The sequence below is a fragment of the Muscardinus avellanarius genome (assembly GCF_963383645.1).
Source record: "Muscardinus avellanarius genome assembly, chromosome: 11".
Taxonomy (NCBI): domain Eukaryota; kingdom Metazoa; phylum Chordata; class Mammalia; order Rodentia; family Gliridae; genus Muscardinus; species Muscardinus avellanarius.
The window spans coordinates 55,062,585-55,075,667 of NC_137797.1; the positions used below are offsets into that span (position 1 = coordinate 55,062,585).

A 13,083-nucleotide genomic window follows, 5' to 3' on the forward strand; every position below is an offset into this window, starting at 1 on the left:
CCATGATTCATTAAATATATGAAGACAGGAAAAACTATAACACACATCAATTATTTTTCCCTGCTAAAACATCGCTTTATCATTGTTTAGACATGGCTTGGAATATTTTCCACCGTAAAGTAAATTTACAAACAACATATACAATGTCTAATTCCTCTTTTCAAATGTGTCAGCAATTAAAATTAAAATTAATACTTTTCTGATAGTGGTGAAATAGAGTCATTTAAGCAAATGACTGATGATATCCTGGATACTAGAATGGAGTGCAGTCTGGACAATGGAACTATTTGGTTCATTCATTTTACAAATATTTGTTTGGACATATTACATGCTAGGTACTGTGCTACCCAGTAGGGATACAGAAATGAATTGGACACAGTCATGCCTTCAGGGAATTTCCAGTTTTCTAGAACTTTTCCAGTTTTTCCAGAAGGCAATTCCAGTATTGTGTGATGGTGAGGTGAGTTTTGATTAGGTGCTTCAGACTCCTTGAAAGAAGAATGCTGAGGATGGCAGTGGTGGCCAAATGAAGGCCCTGAAGAAATCCTGAGCTAACAGAAGCATAGCGGGCACCCTAATTGCCACAGAGGATGCCATAGGCTGTGTGGTGCACACTAATAGCAACGGAACAGGCTACTCTAGGATATGAGAATACATCAAGACAAGGAAAAAACATCTCTGAACCCCTTAGGAAGAACTCACAGAGAATCTGGGACCTCCAACTGGATAACACACTTAGATTCATTCACTGGAACATAAGGACAGGGTTCTCACACCCTGGTTGTTTTGAATTTCACCACAGCCCTGGCTCCTACAATACTTGCAATACAGTGCTTAACACAAAGGAGGTTATTGATAAAAAATGTATTCAACGAATCAATGGATGCACAAGTGAATTCATTTAATCAGATCAAATGGAGGAGGAGGTACATGCCTATAACAGAAAAGCAGAATAGCAAAAAATGCAAAAGCAATTACACACCTTGTGTGCCAATCACAAGCCTCATGTGTCTCTTCATGGACTCAACAACTGGCTTTTCCCCATTTGCCACAGGAGACTGAAACTGCAGTGGTTTCTTTGTGCAACATGAAGCATGAGAAAGCTCATAGGCTTTGGAGTCAGACAGTTGTGGGTTCAAACTCTGCCTCTGCCTCCAAATCTGGGAGGATCTGAGGCATGTTCTTTAACTTCTACAAGTCAGAGTCAGCTTCCTTGCCAGCAAGGTGGAATGCACACCTTCAGGGTGGCTGTAAGAATCAAACAGCCACTCTCCAGACCCAGTTCCCTTCACCCTCGCCCATCTTTCCAGCCCCAGAAATGGAGCTGTGCAGAGCTCGAGTAGGGCTATGAGCTCCCAGTGCCTGGGATGTCCCCTCAGTGATGTTTTCTATTTATCTTAATCTTTCTTCTCTTTTTTGGAAGCTTCTCCAAGAAATCTTCTTCATTCCCTTGAAAATGTTTTGTTCTTTGTCCTACCCTTTCAAGCACTTATTTTCAGTTCCATTGGTGTGTGGTTCAAATAACAGAGGTCACTCCAGTTAGTCCACTTTTCATCACTGTGGACATGGTATATGACAATAACAACTTAAAAGAAAGGTGTGCTTGGGCTCATGGTTTCAGAGGTCTCAGTCCATCATTAGATAGCTCCATTGCTTTGGACCTGGGGCAATACAGAGCATCATAGTGGAATAGCATGGTAGAGGAGAGCTGCTCGGCTACTCGTGGCCAGGAAGCAGAGAGAGAGAGAGAGAGAGAGAGAGAGAGAGAGAGAGAGAGAGAGAGAGAGAGAGAGCAGGAACAAAGTATAGTTTTCAAGGAAATAGCCTGTAGTGACCTTCTTTCTCTAACCATGCCCCACTTCCCTATAGTTTCTACCTTCTCCCAATAGTCCATTCAGATTATTAAACTATCAAATAGATGAATGCACTGATGAGCGTTCATCCCTCATGATCCAATCACTTCCCCAAAGCCCTGCTTCTGGACACTGCTGCATTGAAGATCAATTCTTCAACACATGAGCTTTGGGGGGACATTCCAGATCAAAACCATAACACCACTGAATGGTTAACTTGGGTGGAAGTCCTTCCTTCCTTGATAAACTATTTGTTTCATATTTAGCACCCAAACAGCTAACACAGGCCTTGATTCTAGCAGATGCTAGTAAATGCTGTTATGATAAACCTCCTTTCTATTCACATTCTCCCAAAAGTCTTAAAAGTTGTCCTCTGCCAGCTGATGTACCATCTCATAAAACTACACTATTATGCAATGAGTCACAGATCATTAAAACTCTCAAGAAGTCGATAAAATTCATTATGTTAGAAATCCCATACTGATATCAAAACAAAAAAAAATTCTTCATGTTTGGGGCATTATAAAATGGAACAAAAAAGAAAAAAACATCAGAAGAATAGTAAATAGTATCTGCCTGGAGGATTATCCACAGTGCATTACAAGGATGAAAATAAGTGAAATTCTTTACTAAAATTCATCTTTTGCTGATCAGAGGCCTGAAGGGTCACTCTTGGTTTCTTATATGTCTTCGTCTCCATATCATGAAACCATGAAAATATCCTCCGATTACTATAGCAGATGCAAAACTTAATTACTATCAATTAACATTCATTAGTGTATCCACTAGAAGCCAAATCTAGTTAGGAGGACTAATCATTCAATGGAAGATTTAGGTATTTCTCTGACACAGACCACTGCCAGCTAATCTGATGTGGCCTTTAACTTGGGCATAATATTCATACTTTAGAAAGATGATCTAGTCAATAAGATTACTGGTAAACAATATTTCTAGAATTCCTACTCTGTTATCCAATATTCTAGGTAATATAATCAATATAAAAAAATACCAAAAATGATTTTTTTTCTCATGAGATTTACACAGTGAAAGGCTACCAATGTATAACAATTTGAAAAAACTTTAATGCAGTGGCTCCCAAGGTATGGCTCCCAAGCATCAGCACAACCTGGGAATCTTTTAGAAAGTCAGATATGTAACCACAGACCAACTGCATTGGAAGATAGGGTGCAGGGAGCAGTCTCTGTTTTTATCAAGACTTCCAAGTTTTTGATGCATATCTTTTTGTTTGTTTGTTGTGTAGTATTGGGGGTGGAACCCAGGGGCATTCTACCTCCAAGCTACACCTCCAGCCCTATTTTTTATTCTTTATTTTAATAATCAGTGAGACCCTGAGTTGCAGAGGGCTTCACTAGGTAGCTGAGGTTGTCTGTGAGCCTAGATCCTCCTCTCTCAGCCTCCCAAATGCTGGGATTACAAGGGTGTGCTACCACGCTCAGCTTTTGATGCATATTTAATTTGAGAAATTTTACTTTCAGTCAACTGAACAAGTTTAAGTCAACATAATCCCAACAGATTACACAGATAATGAGTAATTATATGGGCCTGGTACTAATCAAAGCTTCCTTGTAGCATTTCATAGAAGGTACTGGTGGGAGGAGGGGGTCAGATTCAAAGTGAAAAACAGCTTAACATAGTCAATTCATGATTATCTCTTTTGTGAATTATTAGTGGCAATTTTACATGATTCCAAGCTAATTTTCTCTATTCAGCCAATATACTTTGCGAGTGCATTTCTAAAGTAAGCTAACTCAAACTCAGAGTGATTTGCAATATACAACACAAATGCTAAAGACTTTTGATGCTTCCTTTCATTGACACATTTAGTCAAGAATGGCAAACTATGACAAGGCGCAAGAATTAAAGTTCCCAGTCTTAATGCATGGCCAGTTTTGCAGCATGAATTTGATGAGCAGATGAGAAGATAGCACTGGACATCTAGGTTCTCTGCAGCCTCTGAAGAGTGGTGCCCTGTTTACCTGGGGCCAGCATTAGGCTTGTCAATCAGGCAAAGACTTCTCATGTTTTTAACCTCATGTTGTGCCATTTTAGAGAATTGTAACTCCATGCTTTTGACCTCGGTCTATTTACTTGATCCTGATTCTTGATTACTTTCTTTATGGATTAGTTGTTCTTGAACTTGGGCTCTGACCTGACTATAATTAACTCAACTATACTGACTCACCAGAAAAAAAATCATTTGTCTATTCCCCTGATGCACAGAAATCTAGAAATTTACTCTTCTACAGCTTCCTGAAGAGAGATTCCATCATTCCTCTGGAAATTGTTTTCTTTGAGTGTTTCTATTATTGTAATCCCTACTTTGTTAATTTTTTCAGAAATGTTTATGTTAGCTGAATTTATGATTATGTGGCTTCAGAGATATAATTGAATTCAACCTAATTTATAAGGAAACACCTGCTCTGTGTAGGCTGAGATTCTAAGTCCTGAGGAGGTGGCTCCTATACACTCTGTAATGGTCCCCCAAAGAGTAATGGTCCCCCAAAGATGTCTATGTCCTAATCTCAGAAACATGATAATATGTGATCTTACATGACAACAGGGACTTTGTAGGTACAAAAGGATCTTGAGAGAAGAAGATTTTCCTGGATTATCTAATTGGGTACAATAAAATCACAAAGGTTTTTATAAGATTAAAGTAGAGATCTCAGGTTAAAAAAAAAAGTAATGAAGAAATCAGGAGCAGGGTAGAGTTGAAGATGCTACATTGGTGGCTTCGAAGATGGAGAAAGAGATCATGAACTGAGGAATTCCCAGAATGTAAAATAATTAATGCTACTTTAAGCCACTAAATTTGTGATAATCTGTTATAGTGACAATAGACAATAAATAAAGTTTATAATCTAGTAAGAGACAAGATGACCCAAGTGGCTGATATAATTTGGAAAGAGACAAGCATACAATAGAAATGCAAAGAAATTGTTATGAAAACGCTGACAGAATGAGCAGATTTGGCTGGAGAGATCAGGGAGGCATCCTGGAGCATGGGACTTTTGCAAATCTGACAAATGGGTAGAATTTTAAGAGGAAACTCAGGGAACAGTGGGCGGGGAGGGACACTGTTGGAAGGTATAGACTAAAACCTAGCACAAAACTGATATCAACTCTTGTGACCAGTCATTTTTCTAAAGAAAAAAAATACGAATTAAAGTATCATATTCTACTCAATATAATAGATTTCTGACTAAAAACTATGTAAAATAGTATAAAAAACCTAGAGTATATGTAGTACACTATGCAAAATAGAAATATTGGCATTGGTCAGGAATCCCCTTTCTGCAGAGAGCCTGGCCTAGCCAAGCTTGAGCCTGGCTCCTCCTCACCCAGTCAACCTTGACATGAGTGAACAGAAAAATATTAAGGGTCATAGTAAAAAGGCAATTCTTTTCAAAGTTATCTATCGGCATGTATAAATGAGACATTTTCTACAATCCCTGCAAGCAAGCTAAACCAAACCACAGAACCCACTCAATGTCCTTTGCAGAGGGCGGTTCTAGCAACTCTGACAGTGACTCTGGAGAAGAGACAGGAATCCAGCCACTCTTGGTAGTTTTGAACACTTTGTTCGGCTGGAGTCAGAACCCAGGATCTTGAGTGATATCGAATGGCTCTAATTTAGCCTGGGTTTGACCATGAGGCAATGACTGTGATGAAACATTTGCGCCCGCCGCTCTGTTTGGGGTTTGAGAAGGAAGGAATGGAATCACCCAAATGGTACACTGGCATTACCTTGACATAATCAGAATGTATAATCAGGCATTTTCTTGGCATCACTTATAGAGATCCTGTCTTCTCAAGGTAACATTCTTTATTCAGGTGCCCCAGAGAAACACCTGCTTTGTCATTTACCTTCTGGTAATATTTATTCCTTTTTGTACAATTCATGATCATTCCAGAAAAACTCAGAGGAGCATCCGACCTCCAGTGGCCTGCTCCTGTGAGAATGGCCTGGGCTCTCTAAAGAAGGGCCCAAACTGATCTCCATGACACTTACATCCTGGGATAGATCTCCATGCTTCGGGGACCAACTCTCTTCACAAGAAGAACTGGGCATGTTGCGAACATCCTCATTTCTCTCACTCCCTGTCTTTCTGTCCAAGCCCAGGAATGTGACCTCTGACTGGCTGCATTCAAAAGGGGTTTTCTGAGTCAATCTATCTTTTCTCAAACCTTTGTCTTTTGGTGGTGAGTGGTAATTCTGGCTTTCATCATCTTCCACTGGAATGCTAGGTATGTTATCCAAAAAGAGAGGAGAAGGACACCTGAAGGACTTCAGCGATGTAGGAGGGTCTTCCGCAAAATATAAGCTGGCTTGAGTACTTTCTAGAGTAGTTAGGACCTAATTAACAAAGATACAAACATTGAGTTAGGCTCAAATAACATCCCCTTTCACCTCCTTCCTATTAAGGAATTTTCTCTCATTCCCATGAAATAAGTTCAACTACAGAATGTTGAATTAGATCTCAAAGAAGAAAGAAACCCTTTCAAGGATAAATGAATTGAAGCAAGATAAAAGAGAAGTTGCATTGAGTTAAATATCAAGAGACCTAACTTTAGCCCTGGACGCTACCAGCTAGCTTTGGAGCCTTCGGTGAATCCCTTTACATATTTTAATTCAATTATCCTAAGTGGAGGATCGAAAGGGAGCAGGCAGTGTTGACCAGATCTGCCATTTTCAGACGCCACAACCACTTGGGAGTTTGCTGTAAATACAGATCCCTGGCTCCAAACTAAAGATCATTACTCAAAAAACTAAGGAGATGAGGGACCATACATTTGTCTTTTATTTATTTTTTTTTAATTTTTTTTTTTGTGTGTGTGGTACTGGGGTTCCTGGAAGCCCTTCTACCTCCGGGCTACACTCCCAGACCTATTTTATTTTTTGGAAACAGGGTCTTCTAAGCCAGTGCACGCGGCTGGCTTCGAACCTGCACGATCCTCCTGTCTCCGCCTCCCAAGCGCGGGGATTACAAGCATGCGCCACCACGCCCGGCTTCAATTTGTCTTTTAAAAGCTTCCTAGATGATCTGGATGAGCAGTCAGATATGAAACCTCTGACCCAATGTAATTTATCTGCACATACAACACACCTTTTTATAATACATATAGAGAGCTTTACACTTTGCAATATGTTTTCACACATATTATCTCATTTATTGTATACAAAACATCATTATTCTGATTTTATAAGAAATAAAGCTGAGGCTCAGAAAAGAGAATCAAACCATCTGCCATTAAGGAACACCCCTGAGGCTTGAACCCAGACTTCCTGGTTCCTAATTCTATATCCCTCCATGACTTAGCTCATAGTTTCTTGTAGAGAGGAGGATACCTAAAGGTGTCCCCACCATCCTTACTGGTTAGTGTCAGCCTAGAACATGTTCTCCTAACCCAGGCCAGTGCTTTTTACATTCTGATTATGTCGAATTCTTATTAAAAGCTGGGCACAGGGGCACAGGTAATCCCAATACTTGGGAGGCAGAGACAGGATGATTGCAGATTCAAGGCTGGCCTCAGCAAGTAGTGAGACTCTGTTTCAAAATAAAAAAAATAAAATAAAAAAGGCTGCAGGTGTAGCTCAGAGATAGAATGTTCCTGGGTTCAAGCCCCAGTGCAGATGAAGGAGGAAGAGGCAGGGGAGGAGGCCTTTCCATGGTTCTACAATGACTTGAGATAAAATCCAAACTCCTAGAATAGAATTCACATCTTTCTATCACCCAGCAGCTTCCGCTGGTTTAAGCCCTGCAGCCTTTCCCTCCCCCTGCCTACTCCCATGATTCGGGGCTCCTGCAATTTCAGTGCAGGAGCTCCATCACCTGGATACCCACACAGGTGCTGATTCTCTCTGTAGAAAATGTCCTTCCATCCTTACTACTGTCTACTCCAACCTGTCACTTCTCCCAAGAAGCCCTTGACTGCCACAGGCTGTGTGTGGTCCTGACTCTGTGCTCTCTCTCAGCAGCCTGGGCCCCCACCTCTCACTATGCTTATCTCGCAGGACCCAGATCCCATCGTTACTGATCTGATTCCTCATCGAACTACGTGGCTGACTGTATCTTGACCACTACTGCACCTCCAGCCCCAATACAAAGTTCACACATCCAAAGTAAGGGCCAAATGAGTATTTGTTTATATGCAAAGAAACAAACCAATGAATGGATAATTACATGTATGGACAAAAGAATAAATTTAAAAACAAACAGGGGAAATATATGTGGAATGTTAATCAGCCAGATATCTTAATAAATATTGAATACAATATTCTCTCCAAACTATTTTCCGTTCACTTTGGAAGGGTGCTTTGGTTCTATCCAGTCGTGACCTCCACCAGACTGCCAAATGATGTGACTTTGGGACTTGGAGAGGATATCTATCAGGCTGGAATTCTCCAGGGTAGGCTGTATTTGCCTCAGTGACAAATATTTCACTTAGATACACAACTTATTCAATTTTTATTTTCCATGGCTCAGTTTTCAATGAAACTATATATATACATACTTCATCCATGGATGGTCTTAACTTTGCCCGAGTTGCGGCACACTGGCCTGCCAAACAGAAAAGCTTGGCAGAGAAGTTCCGAGGACAGGGATGCACTTTCTTATCTAGAAATGAAAGGCATGGATCGAGGCCTCTCTTCTCCATCAATTCCATAAGGAGGTCCCGCTAGGAAGAGGAAAATATAACCTTATTACATAGACCTTGGTCAGAAAAATGAGAAAGTAGGTGCCAAAATGAAGATAATTTTTACCAACTGGATATGTTTGGGATCATCCAGCACCACTTTACAGCCTGTCAGAACTTCCATTATCACCTATAAGGAATATATAGAAAGTCAGCTATATTTGTCAAATATATACATGATATTTGTTGCAATTATGAGCCATAACAATGAATATAATTCTTTTTAATTAATGCCTTTGTGTTTTACTACTCCACTGATTGCACAAAGTTAATGTACATGATAATGAATAACAGGAAATCAGTAAGTCTAAAAGTTGAAACTGAAAACAATCCTTTTTATCACAAGTGATGTGCATATGTATACTTCTGCCATCTTGTACCCATTAAAATATGTAACCACAATGCACCAATAAAAAATAAAATAAAAGGACTATTAAAAGGACTATTAGGGAAGGAGATGGGAACCGGGGAAGAAAAAAGAAGGCAATAGTAGAGAAGGTGGTTACTATTAAAACATGATATATGCACTTATGGAAATGTCACAGAAAAACCCATTGATCTATACAATTACTACAAGTGAATCCATATAACAAAAATAAGTAATTAAAAATTTTTAGGAGAGCTGGGCATGGCAGTGCATACTTGTTATCCCAGTACTTGGTAAGCTGAGACAGGAGAATCACAGGTTTACAGCCAGCCTCAGCTCCTTAGTGAGACCTTGTCTCAAAATAAAGAATAAAAAATAGGTCTGGGGTTGTAGCTCGAAGGTAGAATGCCCCTAGGCTCAATCCCTGGTACCGGAAAAAAAAAATCTTAGGGTTTAGGATGCCTTTAGCAATAAACTCTCCCCCATGTTAGCCTGTGATCGACACTTACAATCCCAAAGCTGTAGATGTCTGTTTTAACGGAAAGCTTTCCCTGTCTGATATACTCTTCCGGCATGTACCACAGCTGTCTGCTGCTGCTGTTGCTGGTCATATTTATGGTAGAATTCTGATGTTCTAGGTGGGGTCGCAAGTGTGCCATGGCAAAATCGGTTAGTTTCGGCTGAAACTGATCATCCAAAAGTGTATTTGCACTATAATTGTAACCAAGGACAGACAAGACAAAAGATCACCAAGGCATAAAATAAGGCAATGAAATAAATGCTACGTATCTGGTTAATTCAGAACAGTGATAAAGCCAAACACAAATTTCCACAAACTAGAAAACACTTGTTCCATTCTTGAAAAATGTGTAAATCCAAATGCTGTGTAAAACAGAAGGCAAAAATCTGGCCTAGCCGGGCGTGGTGGCGCACACTTGTAATCCCAGCATTTGGGAGGCTGAGACCGGAGAATCGCGGTTCACGGACAGCCTCAGCTACTACTTAGTGAGGCCCTTTGCAACTCAGTGAGACCCTGTTTCAAAATAAAGAATAAAAAATAGGGCTAGGGGTGTAGCTTGGATGTCAAATGCCCCTGGGTTCCATCTCCAGACACCCCCCCCACACACACACACACAGAAAACCCTGACCTACGAAGAGCGGGCATTTCAAATTTGCAGATACAGATACATAGGCGGTAGATAAGGATAAAGCTGAGACTTTGTCAATAGAATAAGCTAAAGATCACCAAAGTGGTTCTCCTTGTTCTCTTCTTACAGTTAATGAGAATGTGAACTGAGTTTTAATGATCTAATGAGTAAGTGTCTGCTATGTGCATAGAGCTGTGCTGGGAAATGCCTGGCTTACCAGAGCCAAGCCACTACCCAGGAATGATCTGAGGAATCACTGGCAGCCACTGCCTTAAATACAGTCCTGCCCTACAGTCACATCTCTATGGTTTTGTTGTTGTTTTATTCTTATTTAAAATATAAATACCTGCAGAAGCAAAGGCAAAGTCCTTATATTCAGTTTAAGCAGCTGTCACATAAAACCATAATAATCTTTGACCTTTTGACTGAGAGTAAGTATCAGCTTACTGATACTTTCAAAAAGCCTTCAGAGCAGGGTTGGGAAAGGCCAAGCCAAGAGGAAGACGCAGTCCCATGGGCGAGCCCGGCTCTGCCTTTCTCAGGTTCTGAGACTGTTGATGGGCTACTTCATCCCCTAAGCCTCAGGTCCCTCTTTCCTCACAAGCAAAGAGAGCAATATAACTTTTAAGATTGATGTGGGATATATAAAGTGCACCGACTGCCAGACACTGCTCAATAAATGGTAGCTAGGAGAGATTAATGATCAATCATGAGGGTGTAAGAAGCCTTGGTGGGGGATGTGGTCAGAGCAGACACTCCTACTTTTCACTTTTGCTTTGGGCTATTCAGAGCTGGCTCTTTGTCACTTGAAACTAAAGTAATTACTACCAGGCCTGTCTATCCAATGTGCCAAGTGCTATCATTTGTAGTACAACAGCCTGTTATTAAATTGATAAGAGCTACTGGGTAATAAGAGAGCCTTAATTGTAACAAATATTGAATCTTAGCAACGGTTCTAAAAGTCTTTGCTCTTGTTGAACAAGTAAGCAAACAGGCAGGCCTGGGTTCCAAAGACCTGAATTGCAGTCTTATTACTATTCTGAGGATTCAGAGACTTACTCCTATGGCAAGGATTTGGGGGGGAAGAGTCCAATGTTTGAAGTGAAGGCCTCAAGAATATTAATCCACAGTTTGTTTAGGACTGAGTTGACTGCTGACAAAATGAAGAGCCATGCAGGGTCCTTTAAGGAGAAAGGCATGCTTTATACTTTGACTCCTCCCTCCTTATTATCAGGGTGGCAAGAGGATTGTGAGATACAAGGACCCACCATATGCATGAGCTTCATCTGAAAAAGCCAGAAAGGCCTGGTCCCCAAGATGTGTCTCAATGTACACAATCCTCAATCTTCTCCTCGCCTCGCCTCTTCTTCCCCAAGAACCTGGCAGCATCCAGAGCCAGTCTGGGTCTCTATGGCCCCCTCTGTGTCATTCCTTGCTCATTCTTTTATTTTTCTCATTTGAAGAACAATGCTGACTATCCCGGACCATCTTTATCTCTGCAGAAGAGGAAGAGCTGCATAGATTTCACAAGTTTGCAATACTTCAATACTTCTGCCCCAGAAGGATACAAAGAACTGATCTAGGGGGGCAATAGCAGCCTTAGGTGCAACTGGGGTACAGCAAATAAAAATAAATGGGTTGTAGACACACCCAGGGGGGTGCTGAGTAATTTTTTTTTTTCATGAGAAGGAGGCAAAGAGCCAATAGCTTGGGAATTTATAAACTGGGGTCAGGTCTCACTGTGCCTTTAGTTATAGATAAGAACAGCCAAGCCTGATGGCACATGCCTGTAATCCCAGTACTTAGGAAGCTGAGACAGGAAAATTACAGGTTTAAGGACAGCCTCACCAAGAAGTGAGACTCTAATTAACTTAGCAAGACTCTGTTTCCAAACGAACCAAAAATCAAGGCTGAGATATAGCCTGGAGGTCGAATGCCTCTGGATTCCATCCCAGAACCATAAAAAATTCCAGATATTTTGTTCACAGTTAGTTCTCCAATGGGTGTACTCATCACTTGTTCATGTCAAGTCTGGGGCTTCCAGAGATGCTCTGATGATTTCAGAGTTCTGGGGTACATCAATACAGGAGTCCTCCAGGTGGACCAGAAGAGAAGGTGGGCAGGAATATTCATCAACCCTCATGGCCAGGACCCAAGTTTCTGCCCTTGTAGCTTCTCCTGCTCTAAGAGCGGCTTCTGCACACCTCACCTCATTTTAGCAGTAGGAAAGAGAGAAAAAGTCTCAATGCCAGATTGCAGTGTCTTCTTCCTTTACCCCAGCTCTAAAGAAGGCATGGTATCTTCATTTGTAAATCGAGAACCATGGATTACCTCCCAAACAGAATCCATGAAACATTTTAAGAGACCTTGAAGCTTTTTAAGTACAAATGAGAGGGGTGAAGGGGAGGCAAGAAAAACAACCCTATTCATAGTCTAATTCATGTACTTGATCCCCAGCAAAATCGGTGGTAAGATTCCAGAAATTGGTGAGTCACATACCTGTGAGAGTTGGGCGGAGGACAGCTGAGCAGCCACACCATACATTATCCCAAAACACCCACTGTGGGCTGGCTGAGGGAGAGGCCATCAATGAGACGTGGGATTATTCACATTTACACACTGAACAGTGACATTTGGTGAAAAGACAGGCTATTTGCTAGCAGGCCCGGGTACACAACATAAATTTTGAGCCCAGTGATTTACTCTGTTCCAAATAAAGGTTAACAGTAGTTGAGGAAGAAGGATGTTCTGTTTTAGGAAAGTGGAAATTGCAAAAGGCCCTTCAACGATCAGTTTCTACCCTAATTCTTTCCCCTGCCTCAGCCTCAAATTGAATGTTCCAACATAAAATGCTTTTAGCTCTTGTGCAGGTCAACTGAGAAAGTTTATCCTGTGGGGTGAAATTAGACTGACAAAAAAAAAACAACATAAAACAACTAAAATCATAACAATATAATGCAAAGGGGCAGCTTGTGAGCTGTCATGGTCCAAACCA

General features: G+C 40.9%; 1 protein-coding gene across 1 annotated transcript in view; it reads right to left on the minus strand.

Moving 5' to 3' along the window:
• Positions 1–5,754: 5,754 nt before the first annotated feature.
• The window catches only part of IRAK3 (interleukin 1 receptor associated kinase 3), a gene marked incomplete at its 3' end in the record, with an annotated part of 52,267 nt that continues 44,938 nt past the window's right edge, over positions 5,755–13,083 (minus strand). The window contains exons 9-12 of the mRNA XM_080704836.1: positions 9,450–9,651; positions 8,641–8,703; positions 8,391–8,555; positions 5,755–6,231 (exon numbers count right to left, since the gene is read on the minus strand). Of these exons, the coding sequence (XP_080560962.1) occupies positions 5,755–6,231; positions 8,391–8,555; positions 8,641–8,703; positions 9,450–9,651 (907 nt within the window). The remainder of the gene's footprint in view (positions 6,232–8,390; positions 8,556–8,640; positions 8,704–9,449; positions 9,652–13,083) is intronic.